We start from the raw sequence: 20,108 nt of genomic DNA on the forward strand, positions 1-20,108 counted from the left end.
CCCCTCCACACCCCCGGGGCTGGGCAGGGGTGGGGTCTCCCTGTGCCCTGCCTCCTCTCTGCGCCCTCTTTTAAAACATCACCACTCATCCTTATGATGCTCTTGGCAAGGCCGGCATGATTCTCCCCATTTCACAGATGGGAAGCTTGGACCGGGAGAGGGAAACAATTTGCTTAAGAGCCCATCATTCCTTCATCAAATTTTTCTCCTTTCAATGAGCATCTAACTCTGTTCTGGGTTCTAGGGATACAACAGTGAACATAACAGAAAAGCCCTCCTGGGGCTGATATTCTGGAGGAAGAGAGAAAAAACAAACACTCGAACTAGGTGATTTCCAGTTTTTCCAGTTGTGTTAGAGACCACAGATCTGGGCAATGAGACTGAGAATGACAAGGGCTCTGTGAGAGCAGAGGTCAGGGAGGGCCTCTCTGAGGAGATGACCTTCAAGCTGCGCCTGGAGGAGGAGCCAACCTAGGAGCAGAGATCTGGGCAGAAGGAACTGCACTGAGTGCTTCTCAGGCACCATGAGAGGTAGGGACTATTATTCCATTTTACTCATATGCAGACTGAGGCCCAGAGAGGTGAAATGAAGCCAGGAAGTCGGGAGTGGGGGTGAACAAGGCAAAAAAGAACGGGCATCTTTCTAGGAATTTACAGGGAATCTGAGCAGCTAGAATGAAGGAAAAAGCAGGGAGTGACCCTTGTGCTTTCTAGTCTCCCAGACCTTCCCTGTACAGGTCTACACTGAACCTTGTTTGGGAGATAGGGGTAGGATTTTGCTGTCAAATGCTCCAGATAAATCCCCACATCCCTGGAGAATAATCTCCTCCCCTCTCAAAATCCTGGTGGGGCCTCGGAGAACCAGCCTGAAGCCTCTGCCCATCTGGGTCCATCTGCAAGGAAGAGATGTTGCATTGTCCCAGCTGCCTCCCCTGAGGAATGTGCAGCAGGCTGGAGTCACACATTTCTCTAACTCTCCGCCTCGGTTTTCCATCCATAAAATGGGGATAACAATAGTTTTCATCTCATAGGGTTGTTGTGAGGATCAAATGCTGCATAATGTGAATTCCTGCCACATGTATGAGCTCACACAATGAGCTGTTTCTACTGCTTAATTATTATTATTTCTATGGCTTATTATTAACTGCAAAGCAACCCTGTGAGATTGGGCTGATCTTGTCCATTTCAGACAGAGATCTAAAGTCCAGGACAGGAAACTGATGTGGCTCAGTTGGTGATCCCAGGCCAGCTCAGTATTCCAGTAGCCTTGGTCACTACTTCTGGCCAGGCCAGGAAGGTCCTACCTTACGCCTTAGGGCTCTGATCCTACCCTCACAAGACCCTCAGTTGTGGCAAAGCTTTTGGAGGCTGTAAGTGGCTTTGGTCGTGTGATTCTGGCCAGGCGTAGGAAGCAGCCCTGCCCAGCCTGCTGACTAGAGGAGAGCAGCAGTGGGTCGGGAGGAGACCAAGGAAGGCAGGCCTCACCTCTTACCACTGTTCAGAAGCAGGCCTGCTCTCCAGGGGGCAGGCAGGTGCCACACCCAGTCTGCCGTTGCCCTCAGGTCAGGCCCTCTGGTCTCAAGTGTAGATTGTGCCACCCTCTTGAGGGTCTCAGGTCTCTGGGGTGTCCCCTGTGGTTCAGCAATTCATATTGCCCCAGAGGGATCTTTTTAAAGTACAGATTTGACCTGGCTGCTCTCCTCCTAGAAATCCTTCACTGGCTCCCCGTCATCTACAGGGTCATATCCAAATCCTCTCTGCCCATTCCAGGCCCTTCCTGAACTGGCACCTGCTGCTTCCCCACACACTTTGTCCTGACAAATTCAGAAGTTCTTGCAGCCCTGGGCTCTGCACAGCTGTTTCCTTTGCCTGGACGGCCTCACCCGCTCCCCTCTCCCTGTGTTGCCTCGTATGCCTGTAGCACTTGGATAACAATCAGCTCCTCTGAGCCATCACCTTATCCCAGCTGCCAAAAATAAGGCAGGCTTGGCAGTCAAACCCGGGTTTGAAGCCCAGCTCCACTGTGTATAATTGTGAGACCCTGGGGAACTCACTTCATCTCTCTCAACCTCAGTGGACTCATCTGTAAAATGAGGACAATAATACCTACCTCACAGGATCTTAGAAAGGATGAGAAATCACAGGCAGTGCTTGTCAAACAGGAATACAAAAATGGAAGCCCCCTTCCTCCCAAAGGTTTTGCTATTAATCACTGTAACGGAACAGAAACTACTGAAGTAAACACGTTGGGGAAATAAGGATTCCCAACTCTAACGAAGTACGTAAAGGCTGTCACCTCTCTGTGGAGTTGTGGACTGGGCCCTGCTTTTTTACCAAGGGTGAAATTCCAGAATCACCTCTTCGGGCCTGTCCCCAGACTGTTCTGGACAAGCAAAGCTCTCTTGGCAAGGTGGCACCCTGGCTAATCCCTCCAGCCTTAGCAGCTTCCACAAGGTCAGCGCCCTGGCCTCTGGGCCTTACTGAGCTGCTTCCTCATTCTGAAAACCTTGCAGTCTAGGTCTGAATCCATCCCCTTTGCCCTTCAGAAGGAACAGAGCAAGTCTGTCACCCATGAGACCCTTTTTGGGAGCTACTTAAACCTAGTTCATGTACAGAGAAGACCCATCCTGCCCACCAAGGGGCTGGGACGGAAGACATCTGGTTGGGAACTCAGTCTGTTCAGTCTACCTCTGAGCCTCAGTCTCTTCATGAAGAAAGAACGATTCCCACCTCACAGGTTTGTTAGACGGATAAACATGACGATGTGTGCTAACTGCTCCATAAATGCCAAGTTTCTTCTGCTAATAAGCCCCCTTTGTGTCTTGCATGTGTTGTTCCCTTGCCTGGAATGTCCTTCCTCCATCTCTGTCAAAACGCTACTCATCCTGTAAGGTTTGGCCCAACCTCATATAACAATTCCTTCTCTGAGTTTTCAGGGCACTTGAGTGGCTCTCTTCTTCAGAGGGTTCAAGTTCTGTTGTTTGTATCTTTTTGCACCCCCTGGACTGTAGCTCTTCAAGACCAGGGTGTCTTTGAGGATGGACCCCCATGAGAAGGTTGGAGCCTGGATCAAGAGCACAGACCTGAGTCCTAGCCTTCCCAGCAGCCTTGGAGAGGTTACATGACCTGTCTGGACCTCAGTGTTCTTTCCTGTGAGATGAGCTACAATTGGATGACTCCAGGGGCCTTTTCTTTTCTAACTAGAGGTGACTAAGACCTTAGTCCAGCTCTGCCCTCCTCGCTTCACCTCATGCACGCACAGGGGACGCTCTGCAGGATGGCTTCCTGGTCCACAAGGCTCCTTTTGTGTTCTCAAAACTCACCCTTGTTGCAACCACCCCCAACCCTGCTGTTCGGTTTGTTCTTTCTCAGGAAAACCTCTCAAGCCTTATTCCTTTACCTTTAGTCCAAATTAACTACAAGTTCCTGGCTGGTCCCCCTCCTGCCTACTTTGGACTCTAGTCTCCACACCGGCAGCCACTGGCTTTCGACATCAAATATACTTGCATCAGTCCTCCATCCAAAATGCGACTGCCTCTCCATTACCTGTACAGTAGTTTTCAAACTTTTTGTCTATATGCCTGTTTTTAGCATCAGAATCCTCTTGTCAAATGGATCTTTCTCATAGCCCTACAATGTCCAACAATTAAGAGAGAGATTGCTCAGGTTGAAGAGGGGTAGGAAGCCCAGAGCCAGGCTCCTGGCCCTCCCACCCCCTGCAAGATACGTGCCATGTGCACACTCTCACACACTCACACACACACACACACACACACACACAAATAGTAGGCCCAAAGCAAGGCCCCTGGACTGCACCACTACTTTCTGCTTATCTCTGGCCATCCTCATCTAAGGTTTCACCTTGTACTTTCGCCATATTGACTTGCTGAGTTCTTAACACCACTGGGCTTTTGCTTATGCTGTTCTCTTTCCTCAGTTACTGCCATCTCTGTCTCCACAGGACTCAGGGAGACAGTTTAGGGCACAGATGAGTACAGGCTCCGAGTCAAATGGTCTTAGCGGAAACCTCAGCACCTTTACTACCAGCTGTGTGGTCTTCAGTAAATTACTTGAACTCTCTTAGCTTTCTCACTGGAAAATGGCATTAAATGAGATATTGCAAATAAAGTGCTTGACACATACTAGACATTCTTTCTTCTTCAGACTTGCTAGGAAAACAATGAGCTCATACAGGGAAGGTGCTTAGCACACACATGGACCCGGTAAGTGCTCAAGAAAGACCCTCCCAACACAAGCACACGGATCCACCAGCCTGCTCCACCTCGCGCTCCTCAGCCTGCGCTAAGTCCTCTGTGTGCTCAGCACTGTGCTAAGCTCTGAGAATCAGTCAAGTGGGAGTGGCTACTTAGCTGAGCGAGTTAGAGGGCCTCATGCCCAGAGTGGGGGACTGAGCTGTACCAGAGAGAGACACACCAAGTCAGAAGGCCCCTTACAGACCACTTGGTGACACTCCTCTCTCCTGTACCCCACCTCCACTCACCAAAGCCTGGGAGTGCACCACTTAAACGTCTTCCAAATCTACCCTTCCATCTGCTTGACTACTGCCTCCTCAATCCAGGCAGCAGCCTCCTGATAAACCTCTGCTTCCCCAGTCGCCTTTTCTCTTCCCCCTGCTCTGCACTGCTTGGCCAGAGTGATGTTTTCTTTTCAAAATGCAAATCTGACCATGTCATGCTTCCACTTAAACTCCTTCAGTTGCTCTGTTACTTTTTGGGTAAAGCCCCCTCCTTGCTGGGGCCTACAAAGCACCATAGGGCCTGGCCCAGCTCTCCTCCCTGCATTGCCTCAGAGCCGGCACATGGGCAGTGCTCTCTCCTTGAACGAGATCTCCTCTCCTTCACCTGGGTCCCTCCAGTTAACCCCCTCTCCAGGCCTGTGAGCTTCTCCTGGCAGCCCTAGTCCCAGAGGCGGTGTGACATTTATCCAATCGCAGCATTGTGCCCTGTCTTTGCTCACCATTGTAGCCCATTACCTACAACAGACACAGCACCGCTTACAGACACTGAAAGAACAAGCCCCTCAACATAAAGATAGGACAAGACTCAGATTGAAGCTACTTACCTGTCACACAGCCAATCAAGAATTGAGGCCTTTTAACTCCACCCCAGCTCTTTCCATTAAACTGCCCCAATTCCCTTGCCCCTTTCTGTCCTGAATGGAGGAGTCAAAACAAATTCTGGATTCCTTCTTGGCTGCCAAGGTCATTGACTTGCTCCTGCCACCGGAACTTGGAAGGAGGTCTTTTGCTGCTTGATCTCACCAACAAACCATCCGTGGAGAGCAGCATCCAGAGGCATCCGGAGGTTCTGGAGAAAGCGAGACACTTCCACGTGCTCTTCCTGGAGGTAGGCCCCAAAAGTGACCTGGTGGCTCAGCAACACGTGATGCTGGAAGAAGGGAGAAGCTGGCTGCCTCTTCGGATGCTCGCTATGTTGAGACCTTGGCCAAGAGCAACAGTAACATCAACACTGCCTTTGAGTAGCTCACTCATGGGATCTATGAGGCTGTGAAGAGAGGAGTCATGGGGCCAAACTCAGCATAGGAAGTGAAAAGCAGGGTCCCACGTCAGGCCAAGTCTCGGGGGGCAGAGGACCAAAGCAGGGCAAGGTGGCTGCGCCTGTGCTGGTGATCCCTAGGGGGAACAGCCATGCCTCGTGGAGCCCACAGAGCCCTCACGATCCTCAAGGGCTATGCTGGGCACAGGACAGGATAATGCTAGGTGCCACTGAGGGTCATGATCCTGACATCTCAAGAGGTCTGGTTTCCTCTTCACGATGGTGAAAATACCAGGATCACCAATACCAACAACTAAGAGCAGACAGGCCTTTCCCTACCACCCTTTCTTAGGGCCAAGGACGAACTCCAGGAGTTCCAGAACCAGTCAAAAAAGGCTTTGCCAACACCAGCATGCCTCTTCAGTTTGGGGCTCATGAGGGAAGGTCACCCTGCCCCACTGTTATGGCTGAGAAACTGCCTTACCTCTAAGGATGGAAGGGCCCTCCCTTGGAGTAATACAATGGAAAAATCCCTGGGTTTTTTTCCTCACAGAAACAAATAATGGTGCTGCCACCTGCTGACTAGAGATGGTGCTGCCATCCAGCCCTGTTTGTCATCCTTACTCTGGCATTTCAAAGGCTGTGAGCCATGCACCCTGTCTTTCGATTAATAACTTTTTTATTCTGGAAAAGCAAATGAAAGTCATATTCATATAAACACTGACATTACAAAGTACAGGGAAAAGGGGAAGGGAGGAAACAAAAACCTCTACAAATCCTGCTAATACTGTCTCACCAAACAAGACCATAATGCTTTGTTTTTGTCCCATATTCAATCACTTATATAATAAACCACAAATAAAATCTTCTCTGGCAGATACATTGCTCCTCTTTGAGACGGCAGGGAAAATGGGACGGAGTTAGGGTAGGAGGCTTTATTCTTTTGGCAGATCCTCTCAGTCATTATAGATATTGCTGCACTGTTAATAAAAAATATATGCTTCTCTGTAAAGCATTTAAAAAAAAAATCCGAGAATGAGATGGCTGAGGTCTCAGCTCAAGTATCTCCAAATACATTGTTGTCCATTCCCTGACCTTCCCGTGTGTTATTTCTTCGTTGTTTTCCGGATCAATGCCATTCTCTGAAGAGAGAAATAAGCAATTACAAAGGTTAGAGTCAAGAACTTTCTGGGACATTCATATGTGGCTGGCAGGCACAGGCCAGCTCAGCAGGCTCCTTCTAGCCTGAGGACACTCTGCAGGGGACCCTAGGAGATATTAAAAGACCCAAAGTGCTCTAGACTAGCAGGACACAAAATTAAAAGTGGATAAGGTGACAGCTCTTGGCTTCTGGGGACTTGGGGGACAGGCCATCAAATCATGTTTTCTAGGATTCCCACCATGATCTCTTTGATGATGGAGAAAACAGGGAAGGGGAGTTTCTGTTTTAAGCCTATTGCCACACATTAAAGGAGCTGAAGTTTCACACTTGATGACCTACAATGAAGGAAAATGACCCTAAAGACTTCCACCACAATCCATCAGGGAAACATTCAAACCAAGGGTTTCACATTTTACTATTACCAACCACTGGCCAAATTACTGACTTGTTTTGCTTACTCTTTTTGACCAAGAGATTGTTCTAACCTTAAGATACTTGTTGATAAATAAATAGGGCTGAAAAGTGGGTAATTTGAGAGCAGAGCCAAAACAGCCATCCATTGTTTGGAGGGATACCCTTCTGAAGAACACTGATGCTTCGATTTAGGCTAATGGTGGCTTCCCTATAGGGCTTCCTCTGTCAGTTTTGTTAACATAACCACTCCAGAAATCCCAGGCTATGTAAAAGCACCCAATGGTGGTTGTCAAACTTTGAAAAGGATCACTTTTCAAATCAGAGTAACCAATTAAGACTGTTCAAAGAGAGGCCAACATTGCCATTACATTGACCAATGACAGGGACAACCTGTTCCACAGCACAGTGGTCAGATTCTCACAGTGACCTCCTCAATTCTGCAGTGAGAAGGACAAAGAACAAAGGTTAAGCTGGGACAGAGGATGGAATGCCTGGCAGAGGCCTTTGGGTGCCCACCAACACCCAGCACAAATGCACCATATTTCCTTAAACTGCGCTCTAGTTGAAGGGCTGTCCAAATATGATGTTCAAATCAATAATAATGAAGGACACATTCATTAGGAGATGTGGAAGGGGCAAGGTTCATCCATATTAGAAGAACCTAGAATCAACAGCTCTAAGTGATGCCCATCAGAGCCCAGAGGAAAAACTGAGACCCCATGTGGGAATAGCAAAGTACCACGGAAATATCTGACTCATCTCCAGTGCAGCCCCACTCCCCCATGCCCTCTCTGATCTTTGGTCCAGAGTGGAGCTTGCTGTGTGGGACCTGTGACAACTGCAGTGACAGCAGCTGAGACACGGCTCAAGAGATCAGCTCTGGCTGCCCTGGGGCTCTGAGAGCTCCTCACCTGTTTGTGAGCTTCTGTGGTGCAAGCTTTTTTGTAGGGTCGGATCTCTTCTGAGCCAAATCCGGGGATCCACATGTTCCACTGGCGTTCTGCAAGGAAGAAGCCAGCACAGAGGTAAGGGGACAGGGAAGGCAGCATCGGGGCATAGTGTGACCCTCCCACAGGGGTCGGGAGGACTAATCTGAGCAGTCAGTCACACTTCTGAACAGTAACCCTGCAGAGGAACCCATGGGATACAAACCGGGACTTGGGTGTGGTACCTCCAGGGCTGTAAGACACCATTTGACCTGCTGGCAAAGACAATGGCTTAAATGAGTCAAAGCCATGGGTGCTGAGCCTTAAGGTTTCCACGCTGCACTACAGAAAAGGGAAGTCATCTGTTTCTTCAGTTGTCTGACTCCTCTGTTCAAAGGAACCCCTCTCAGACCCAGAGGAAGAGCAGGACCAGAAAGGCATTCCTAGCACTCTGAGTTAAGAGCTGTGTTCTAGCTCTGCTGCTTGACTGTGGGACTGTATGACATTGGGTCTCAGTTCCTTCATCTTTTACTCGGTGGGAGAAACAGTAATAACCACGTTGTTGGGTGGCTGAGAGCATTCAGTGACATAATGCAGTCCTCAAGGCGATGTGGGCACAGGTATGTTCATACCCCGGCTCCATGTGTCTGGGCCACGGGGTACAGTCATCCCTTAAGACTGTCACAGAGGGCATAGATTTTGTTTATCCTGCTTTGTCAGTAACTGGCATAGCCACATGGGCCCCTAAACCCACGAATGAAAGTGTGTACTGCACTTTCAGCACACCAAATAGTAACAAATCATACTCACACAAGATTGTTTAGTGAGTCTCTACTCAAAAGGAGCTACACAGGGATTCCTTGATCACATTCTCCTAAAGTACTGAAAACACTTGTTTTTCAAATTCATTTTATCCCAGGAGGCATTTAAACTGAATATTAGTTATGTCATAGTTATACTGTGTTTCTAATGCACAGTAAGTATTGAGAAAACAAAAGATTTTTGGCTCTAGAATAATTTTACATATAGCTCTCTTCCAATATTTCATTGAAAATAAAAACGTCTGAGGCCTTCTACTAGGAATATTTGTTGTCAGTATTGGAAAGTGACACTAAGTTTATTCTCTGGGAATTAAACTTTACCATCAACACAAAGCAGATCAGGATATGGATATGGAAAAGCCACTCTGAAGAAAGAGCAGCTACCAGGCATGAATGTACATATGTAAGTATGTGTAGCAATATATTTGCATATGTGTGTATTTGTATTTTATATAATATAATAGCAGCAATGACCATGTAATGAATAAACACAGTGAAATGCCTGGTATGGCGCAGCAGTGTGCAAAGCATTCCATGTATGTCATCTTATTTAACTTTCACATTTCTAAAGAAAGACTACGGTGGTCAGAAGGGGAGGTTATTCAACTATAAAGTAGAGAAAATTGGGTCAGAAGTGAACACCGACAGTACCCATCCCAGCCTGTCCACAAGAGAGGCATCAAGAGTTTATAGCTCCATTGGCAAGCCTGTCTTAGTGGGAGGGTGTGTGTGCAGCACACCTAGATGGCCTAGTGCCTTTAACTGCAGGTTCCCTAATTCCCCATGCTCTATCCCATGTGCTCCAAGCAACCTTCTGATTATGATTCAGCTGCCAGTAGGCCTGCTACAGAAGCCATTCTGGTCACATAGACTTTTAAGAATCCTAATCTATGTGAGAATTATTTCTTAACCATTAATGAACAAACCAACATTCCAATTTTATTTAATAATTAGAATATAAAATATTTTAAAAATAGAATGCAAAATTCTCAAAATACTAAAATCTGTTGTTTAGCGTGGTAAATATATACATAAAATCGTATTTTTATATACATAGAATATATACATAAAATTTACAATTTTAACCATTTTTAAGTGTACAGTTCAGTGGCATTAAGCACATTCACACTGTTGTGCAACCACTCATCTCCCATTTTTTTCAATCATTCCAAACCGAAACTCTGTACACATTAAACAATGACTCCCCATTCCCACCCTCCAGTCCCTGGTAACCACCATTCTACTTTCTGTCTCTCTGAATTTGTGTTGTGGTGGTTCTAAAATGTGTCTGTAAATTCCTTCATACTTCTCCCATTAAAAAGTAGAGTCCACGTTCCCTCCCCTTGAACCCAGAGAGGTCATTGTGATTGCCTCAAAGAATTCTGTAGAAGTGATGCTGTGTGACTTCAGAGACTGGGTTAGAAAAGGCCATGAAGTTTCTGCCAGGTGTTATGGGACACTCACTCAGGGGGCCTTTGACTGCCATGTAAGGCATCCAGCTATCCTGCGACTGCACATGATGAGACCATGTAGAGAGACCACAGAGACAGAGAAAGACAGACAGAGACAGAGAGAACTGTGGAGTCCCAGCTTTTTGAGAGTTTCTAGCCCACGCATCAGACATGGACATGATGAAACTCTGTTATGGATCGAACTGTGTCCCTCGAAAAGATATGCTTCAGTCCTAAGCCCCAGTACCTCAAAATAGGGTTGTTGTGTATGTAATTAATTAAGATGAGATCATACAGGAGCAGGGTGGGCCCTTAATCCAGCATGACTGGCATCCTATGAAAAAAGGATAAGAGACAGGAAGCGAGACACACAGGGGAGGTGACGTGAAGCTCAAGGCATAGATAGGAGTGACACAGCTAAGCCAGAGAATGCCAAGAATTGCTGGCCACCACCAGAAGCTAGAAAGAGGCAAGGAAAGATTCAACAGAAGCACTAGAGAGCGGATGGCCCTGCTGATACACTGACTTTAGACTTTTGGTCTCCATAACTGTGAAAGAATACATTTTTGTTGTTGTTTTATTGAAGTATATTGTTGATATACAATCTTATATTGGTTTCAAGTATACAGCGCAGTGGTTCAACAGTTACCCATATTAAATCCTCACACCCCCACTAGTGCAGTTACTATCTGTCAACATAGGAAGATGTTACAGAATCATTGGCTATATTCTCCATGCTGTACTACTATCCTCGTGACCAACTTACACTATGATTGAGAATTTTTGTGCCCCTTTATCCCTCTCCCCCATGATAACCACCAGTCACTTCAGTGTCTATGAGTCTACTGCCGTTTTGTTCATTTTGTTTTGTTTTTATATTCTACAAGTAAGTGAAATCATATAGTATTTGTCTTTCTTCGCCTGGCTTATTTCTTTACTTTTTATTTTTTCCTATGCTTATTATGCATTCATGTATCTTCTTTTAAGAACTGGCTGTTCAATTTCTTTGCCTATTTTGATATTGGACTGTCTTCTTATAAGTGAATGCCTGGCTTATTTCACTTAGCATAATACCCTCTAGGTCCATCCATGCTGTCACAAATAGCAGGATTTCTTTCTTCATTATGGCTGAATAATATTCCGTTGTGTATATGTACCACCTCTTCTTTATTCATTCATCTATTGATGGGCACCTTGATTGCTTCCGTATCTTGGCTATTGTAAATAATGCAGCAAGATACACAGGAGTGCATACATCTTTTCGAATCAGGCATTTTGTTTTCTTTGGGTAAATTCCTAGAAGCGGAACTACTGGGTCCTATGGTATTTCTATTTTCAGGTTTTTGAGGAACCTCCATACTGCTTTTCACGGTGGCTGCACCAACTGACATTCCCACCAACAGCATAGAAGGGTTCCCTTTTGTCCATATCCTCACCACCACTTGTTATTTCATGTCTTTTAGATGGTAGCCATTCTAACTGGTGTGAGGTGATGTCTTATTGTGGTTTTAAATTTTGATGTTTTAAGCTACCTAGCTTGTGGCACTTTGTTCCAGCAGCCCTAGGAGACTAACATGCCTTCCTTCCGAACAATTTCAACCCCAGCCACCACCTGACTTTAACCACATGAGAGACCCTTAGCAAAGCTGCCTAGCAAGGCCCAGTCAACCCCTAGAGTTATGAGCAAAATAAACAGCTGTTACTGCTTTCAGCCACAGTTTGGGGGTAGTTTGTTACCCCAAAATAGATAGAGTATCTGTCCTCTGCTGTTAATACCAGCAACACTAACCAGAAGAGTATTATTTTCTCCACCTAGACTACCAGTGCTTCCCCAGGCAATATTCCTGACACTGGGAAGGAAGCCTTTCAGTAATCAGTCACAGGCTGCTCTGCGCTGAATCTCTAATATCTTCTGCCTCATTCACTTGGCCTGACTGTTTTTGTATTCATAGATTGTTCATTTTATTTTGATCACATTGTAATCAATGCACAGAGGGGCTTACTCATTTCCCAAGTAATTACGGTTATCAGCATTAGATAAGTACCTCCCAGCTTGAATTTAGCATCTATTAAGTAGAAAAACAGGATATAAAATTATATGTACATTATGATTAAAATTTTCTTGAGAAAAATGCATAAACAGGCTAAAAACTGGAAGAAAAACACCATCAGTTAACAATAGTTACATTTACTAAGCTCTTGTTTGTGCCAGGCCCCGTGCCAGTCACATTACAAAGATAATCCATAATTCTTACAATTACCCTGTAAGGAGGATATTATGATCTCCACTTTACAAATGAGGAAACAGGCTCCATAAGAAACCAAGTAGGAAGGATAAGGTGATACATTTAGAAAGTGGCAACCCCAGTGCTTAGGTTCCTTCCCTCTACAATGGATGGATTTTTCTTCTCGATGTAATGCTGCTACTGAATGAATACGTATATCCCAGAGCCCAAAAGTGATTCTGCTGTGAAGATTTCTGACTACACTTTCCCTCGTGGGCCTGAAGGAGCCATAGTGTGGATACCTCAAGGAGAAACAAGACCACATACCTAGATGCAGCTGGACATCCTTCACCTCCAGGGTGCTGGATTTGCGATGCCGGGCAAGCTGGCAGGCAGCTGTCACCACACTTTCAATAAAATCATCAGCAATCTGTAGCAGCATCTGGAGAAGACAACAGTGGAGGAGAGTAACCATGACATTGACAGAGTAGGCCTCTTGTTGCTGGGACAACTGTATCTGGTTCAACCATATATTTAGTCAGGCTTGGTATGAGAAAGCCTGGAATCAGCACTTGGGTGAGGAGGAGGAGTGAGGGCAACAACAGAAACACTTCAACTCATTAACCAAGTTGAGTGCAACTCACTAACCAGGTTGAGTGTTTCTGAGGATGTTCCTTTCTGCACTTTCAACCAGTGCAACCCCTCACTCTGCTATTTTCTTCTGAATTAGGTGGGAAAACAAAAGTAAACCATTATACTTTCTCACTCAGTCCCTCACAGCATTTTTATCTCCACTAGCTCACACGGTTTTTATAATAACCCTGTGGAAAAAAATGTGGCATGGATTTTATCCTCCTTCTACAGAGGAGGATGCTAAGACTCAAGGAGACTAACTTGCAAATGGCCATGTAGCTGCTAAGCAGTAGAACCAATCCTTGAGGATTCAACCTCAAGGTTCTGAGTCCAAATTCTGGGTTCGTTACACTTCATTACCAATTATACCTAGACTTTGTGAATAGCAAAATCAGAACTCTGAAGCTAAAAACCTATAGGAAAAAAATGAAATTTTAATTAGTTAATACATTCCCCATGGATTTATCTGCTGATCAATAAATAAAAGACAATTACAATCACAGATAAAGACATTCCTTGTCCTACTACACCATTAACACATTAACATCTCTCCTATGGAACTAAATGGATACCATCTAAAGGAATTATTTCTGATTAAATAGGGCAGATCAACCCCAAAAAATGACCCCTTCCTCCATAAATGCACTAAAATAATGAAGGGGAAAAAAAAGACGCCTACACCCAAAGGCAACAAAAACAGGAGAGAAAAGCCTTAATGGACAAGAGATTCCAATAAACTTTTCAATTATGTTTTTGCCAAAGAGAACAAAGGAAGAGTGGGAACTGACCTAGCAGACAGAGTGGGAACTGCCTAGAGAGTGGACACCAGTGAGAATGGAACTGATTTGCCCTTTGCAAAGCCTAAGAGTTCCAGGAGTTGGGGGAGACATTTATCACAGAAGACTGGAAGCATGGAACTTAAAACTGCAGAATTGTAATTATTATGTGTCTATATACTGAGTAGTCCCTGACTCCTATGGTCCAAAAGCTGCCAAGTGCCTTCTCACTACACACACGTGACCCAGAACAGTTGGTTTATTCCCCAGAGAAAGTGAATGGGAGTGGCTCTGGTTTAACAGCAGACACAGCAGAGGTCGGGGAGAGACACAACCCCACTCTCTTATCTTGCCTCCAAATGTTAGAAGCTAGGGATAAATCGTCCGGATAGGATATGGGAGAATTTTTCTCTGGAGATACTAAATGACTCCAGAGAAAAGACTTACAGATACTGACATTTAGGGACTCCCACAATAAGAAGGTTGATATGTGGACAACCTATTCTGAAGTGAAGCCAGTGGTATGCTAGAGATAGCCAAGACAACTCATGAAAGCCATTTATATGTATTCCTTCCCAATTTTGCATTCAGTAACAACATGTTGATAGCTTAAAATATTCCCACCAGAATATTTATACCAGAGAAATCAGCTGAAAATCAGGCCCTTTTTCTCCACAGTTAATTGTTCAACATTTACCAGTATACTACGAGATGAAGCCCATCAGTCAGTAAGTTCTATTTCAAATCAGCTTTTTAGTGGCTCATCCTTTAAGAATGGATAGCCAGGGTCAGCAAACATGAAGAAAATATCTAACACGAAAAAGAAAAGAAACAAACCAACAGGGAAAAAAGGACACAGAGGAAACAGAGACAGAGCAGCAAAAAGAAGATTCAAAAATGTAATTCTTCAGAGAGAAAGAGAAGATATTCCAACCATAAAATAAGAACAGAATGGCTTGGGGGGGTTGTGGGAGGACCAGTCAACAAAAAATTAGAATTTTTATACATAAAAAGAAAAGTTGAAAGGTTAAGAAAATAAACTAAGGAAAATCTCCCCAGCAAGTAGAACTTAGAATTACCAAGAAATGAAAAATGGGACAGTAATGCAGAAGATCCAATATCCAGTCAATTGTCATTCCAGAAAGAAAAAGCAAAAATAAATCATCAAAAAAATTAATATAAGAAAATGGATTTGGTGAGGGGGGAGCCTAGTGAACATAATGTCCTTCATGAAATTGTAGATTAATGATACCAAAATAAAATTAAAAAAAAAAAAAGAAAATGGAACCTTCATACACTGCTGGTAGGAATGTAAAAAGGGGCAGAACTTTGGAAAAACAGGTTGTTCTTCAAAGGAAAAACAGAGTTACCATATGACCCAGCAATTCCACTCCTAGGCCATGTACCCAAGGAAATGAAAACATATGATATGTCCACACAAAAGTTTGTATACAAATGAAAAAAAAGAAATTTGCATATGAATGTTCATGAGAACATTATTCATAATAGCCAAAAAAAATGACATGACCCAAATGTCCATCAGCTGATGAGTGGATAAGCAAAATATGGTACATCCATACAGTCATAAACAGAAATGAAGTACTGATACCTGCTACAACATGGATGAACTTTAAAATCATTATGCTAAGTGAAAGAAGCCAGTTACAAATATGACTCCATTTATTTGAAATGTCCAGAATAGGCAAATCTATAGAGACAGGGAGAAGGTTAATAGTCAGTTGCCTAAGGTTGTGGATTGGGGAAAAATGGGGCATGACTACTAACGGGTATGGGTTTCTGTAGATGGTAATGAAAATGTTCTAAAATTGTGTTGAAAGTCACACAACTTTGTGAATGTACTAAAAAAATCACCACTGAACAGTATATTTCAAATGGGTGAATTTTATGGTATATAAATTATCTCTCAGTAAAATTGCTACACCAAAAAACCACACACACACAAAGAGGGCAAATGTTTCCCCTCTGGTTAAAAAATAATAATAAAAATGGAGTTATATTGTTTTTGTTACCTTTCCCTATTGTTACATATTCCTTAGCAAAAGCCAAAAAACAAAACCCAAAATACACAAAATCATCCTAGGATTGAGGCACTCAGGTCACTAGGATAAAAGAAGCTTCGAAGAACTCAGCCCAACAAATGAAAAAAGACACACACACTATGGTTCATATGAAAATTCAAAACAGGAAAAAGGTAAGACTCTAAAAAGAAATGGCATTAGAATAGGGTAAGATTTCTTTTTTTTAAATTTTAAGTAGTAGATTTTTAATAGAGATTTAACACCTGAAACTTAATGATCAAAAAAGACATATTTTGAACAGTCTACATGTTGCTGTGGTATGTAAAAAATTAAATATAACAGCATTATAGATATGGTTTGGCATATCTAAATATATGGAGTAGGATTTCTTAACAGGAGATTTTTAAAGACAATGGAGTAATGCCTTCACAACTGAAAGGAAAAAAATGACTTCCAAAACAGAATTCTAAACCCAGCCAACTAAAAATTAAGTGTGAGGTTAGAAGGTAGATATTTCAGACATTTACCTCTCAGCTATCCTTTTGTATGAAGTAACAAAAAAAGTGCTCTAACAAAAAGGAGTAAAGTAAGAAGAGGATATAGGATCTAGGAAACAAGAACTCAAAAGAGCAAAAGAAGAAAAGGAAGACCCAGGAGCAGTTTGTATAAGTGGCCTAAAATTAATCAGACCAGAAAAGGATGGAGGTTTCTGGGACTGAAATCTCCAAAGGGGTGTGGGGGTAGCAATGACATGGATGGACAAACAGGACACAATCCAAATCAATAGATTGTTTTTGCACTGGAAAATAATGTTGTTAGGGATATAAGAGAGCTGACAGCAGAAGCAGAATAAAGAGGATAAAAGGAAAACTAAGTAAATAAAAATGAGTCAATTATCAACTTCAAGTAAGAAGTTGTACAAGGAAAGGTAATCATAGACATGACTTGGCTCAGTGGGGAACGATATTTAAATAATTAGCATAATATAAACACTGATTTCTGAGTTATCTAAAAATTGTGACAAAACAATGTTGGAAAAATGAGGAAAAGGAAAGTTATTTGGCATGTGTATGAGTGTTTTAACAAAATTCTAATCTACAGGAAGTCAACAGATTATAAAACTAACAAATCAAAGAATATCTGTTTAAGTAACTTAATTACTTGGAAATAGAAAGGAGTATTACAGAAACAACTAAAATTGATAGTGATTCCCTATGACCAACAGACTATGCCCTTTTTGACAAGCCAAAGTAACAGTAGCTGCTAGGTACCAAGTACATGGCATTCTGCTAGGTGATCTATACTTAAGTTATTCCCTGGGACCCTCACAATAACCCTGTAGGTGAATAATGTCAGACCCTATCAACACAGGAGGAAGCTGAGTCTCAGGAAGCATACATGACTCATCCACAGCTACAAAGCTGGTAAGTGGCAGAGCCAAGATTCCAATTCAGATTTGGCTGCCTGTAAAGTATGTGCTTTTAACTGTTATTCTATACTAGCTCTAAGGGGGACACATCTCTGGGATTCCAACCCCACCTTACCTCCTCCACATCTTCATCCAACTGCTCATTTGGATCCACTTCTCTTACTAAGTCTTGTAATTTCTTCTTGGTCAATACCTAAAGTTAATTGGGAGAAGATTTTTCAGCCAACTATTGAGGAAACAAAACTCATTACTCTATAATAAAGAAAGGCTATCAATTTGTTTGTTTTAGTTTCTACTTTCCAAAGAATTAAGTCAGGCCTACCTGGTGGCAACGCAACAAGACTACACTCTCCAGACAGAAGTAGTCGAGGGAGAAGCAGGAAGGGCAGTTTGGAAAAGAGGCCAACATCTCTCATCTCATCAGTTTATTTCAGCCTCATCTCTTTTTCTCACTGTGCCTTACCTTCCCTCTACACTGAATAATTTGAGATTTTCTGACCACCATAAATTGTACTGATGCCCCTGGTGCCATTGAACATGCTCCCACTTTTCTTCCTACCTCCTCAGCTCATGATGCTTCACTCAGCTAACTCAGGTTAAAGGAACCACTTCCTCCTTTGACCTCTGCTCTACTGTGTGTGCCCTTCTGTCATGGTGTATATTTATAACCTTGCCTATTTCTGACTTAGGCTAAAAGCTCCCTCAGGGTAGGGAACATGTGTTCATTTCTGTAAAACTAAATATTTGTATAAATGTGTACAACTATTATCCCTCTTTCATAAAGGAAATATGTCACATATATATGCCTTTAAAAAAAATAAAAAGACATACATTAAAATGCTAATCATAGTTATTTTTGAGTAGTGTATAATTATAGGCCATTTATTATTTCTGTATAATAATGAAATTACACTTATTTCTTATTTCTTGGGGCTCTAGAGGGATCATGGGTAGAAAGAGGGGGTCAGATTTTAGAATCACTTCAGAAGATTAATAATAGCAGCAGCTGGATGAACTAGAAGACTGGAGGCAACAGTACATTTATTACAAAAATAATGAATGGTGAATCCATTAATTATTTTACTTTAATAATTACATAGCACATATATATGAAAACTTGTCATAGGCAAGGTGGTGTTACTGTGTGTGTATATGGCTATGCATGTATTGTGCATATATATATATATGCCTGTGTATACCCACATATGCTACAGAGTAAAATTGGATAAACATTGTGCATAATAATCAATAAAGAACTTCAGAAATCCAAAGGAGGAAAAAGACCTTGTTTTTCAGCTGAGAGAAAAGGCAGCATCTGAGACAGATATCTCTCAAAGTACTACTGATATGATAACAGATGAGAGGTACCTACAGAGAGGAAAAAGGAGGATGATACCTGATTGTTTTCAGGGCTGAGACGCCCTCCTGTCCCAGGAGTGCCTGGAATTTTTACCACTGTCGTGCTATTGGCCATGGAGCCTTGTGGAGGGGTGCTGGCTGGCTCCGGTTTTATGGATGAGAAATTGGAAAGGTTGATTAGGGCTGAGGGGCCAAACTGGTTCATAATCTGCCGAGCTTTGGACTTCAGCTCATAGAGCTTATCAAGATCTTGTTTCTTTTTGGAGCTGTGAGGACCGAGGCCAATCAACTGTAGAAGGAAAACAAGAGAATTAGCTCCAGAAGCACCTGTAACAAATGGTGAGTTTTAAAAGTAAAATTATATGAGGTCCATCAGACTTTGAAGAGTCTTCAGTACATCTGAGATAGTGACCATTTGACACCTGCACATTAAAAATGGAGGGAATGAAGAATCCTTGTTGCTCTCACCTGGTATTTAGAAAACATCTCTTCTCCAAAAGCTAAATGAAATAGTCAACAAAATTGAAATATGGAAGAAAGTAAATGAAAAGAGGTATCTTATGTACAAAAATAAGTTAGAATGACTAGAACACTTTTAAAGACTTTGTAAAAACAGAATATGGTTAAGTACTACATGCATTATTTTTGACCATCAAATAATGTTAAATTCAAATAAATTATGGCACAGTCACGTACTTAAAACTCAGTCACAAAACCTCAGAAAATAGATTAGCTCTTTTTGGCATTTCAAAACATGCTAAAGTCTATGTCAGGGCTATGTCTAACACACATAAGCTCTAGCAATTGTTAGTGTAAGCTCTTCTTTTTCTCATCAAGAACACATTTTCTCTGAGTGTTAGCAATCTTGAAGTACATGCAGAGTCCCTAGCCTGGAGTAGCCAAGACTCCTAAATTTTAGAGCCTTGATGTTGACCATGGACCTCAGCTTTGGTGTCATCAAGTTCACGAGCACATTCACCAAGTTTCGCCCGCAGTGGCCTCAAGGAGCTTACTTACAGCTATCTGAGTGTCTAGATCTTTAATAACATCAGCAACAGCCGTGAGCCCGGTGAAATGAGAGGCAGCCATTTTCAAAAGCTACCTGTAAATGAACAACTGGCATCAAGCACCAATCTTGCCACAGAACCACTTCATTTGCAAAGCCTGGTACATCTTCGTCAACCAGGATCCAGGCAAACTGGATGTGGAGAAACATTTCTCCTTATTCATACAGGGTGCCAAGACAAATATCTCCAACCCTTTCACATATGATTTTGAAAATTAATTAATGATGATAATAGTAACAGAGACTTTCTTCCAATAAAATGAATGTTCTATCTTTAGGGATAAACTAACT

General features: G+C 42.9%; 1 protein-coding gene and 1 long non-coding RNA gene across 3 annotated transcripts in view; one reads left to right on the plus strand and one right to left on the minus strand.

Annotated features, from left to right (window-relative positions):
- Window positions 1-6,384, plus strand: LOC140848856 (uncharacterized). Its single transcript, XR_012130082.1, has 2 exons — window positions 1-2,737; window positions 3,012-6,384. It is a non-coding gene; the product is annotated as an uncharacterized lncRNA (long non-coding RNA).
- The window catches only part of TAF12 (TATA-box binding protein associated factor 12), a 26,763-nt gene continuing 12,832 nt past the window's right edge, over window positions 6,178-20,108 (minus strand). The window contains exons 2-7 of one of the 2 annotated variants that reach the window (XM_037010736.2): window positions 19,769-19,853; window positions 18,789-19,040; window positions 17,508-17,585; window positions 12,843-12,957; window positions 8,004-8,092; window positions 6,178-6,658 (exon numbers count right to left, since the gene is read on the minus strand). In XM_037010736.2, the coding sequence (XP_036866631.1) occupies window positions 6,623-6,658; window positions 8,004-8,092; window positions 12,843-12,957; window positions 17,508-17,585; window positions 18,789-19,040; window positions 19,769-19,840 (642 nt within the window). In that variant the 5' untranslated portion in view covers window positions 19,841-19,853 and the 3' untranslated portion in view covers window positions 6,178-6,622. The remainder of the gene's footprint in view (window positions 6,659-8,003; window positions 8,093-12,842; window positions 12,958-17,507; window positions 17,586-18,788; window positions 19,041-19,768; window positions 19,854-20,108) is intronic. The other variant, XM_017669716.3, reaches the window with a different exon arrangement.

The sequence above is a fragment of the Manis javanica genome, chromosome 4 (genome assembly GCF_040802235.1).
Source record: "Manis javanica isolate MJ-LG chromosome 4, MJ_LKY, whole genome shotgun sequence".
In the NCBI taxonomy this organism is placed as follows: domain Eukaryota; kingdom Metazoa; phylum Chordata; class Mammalia; order Pholidota; family Manidae; genus Manis; species Manis javanica.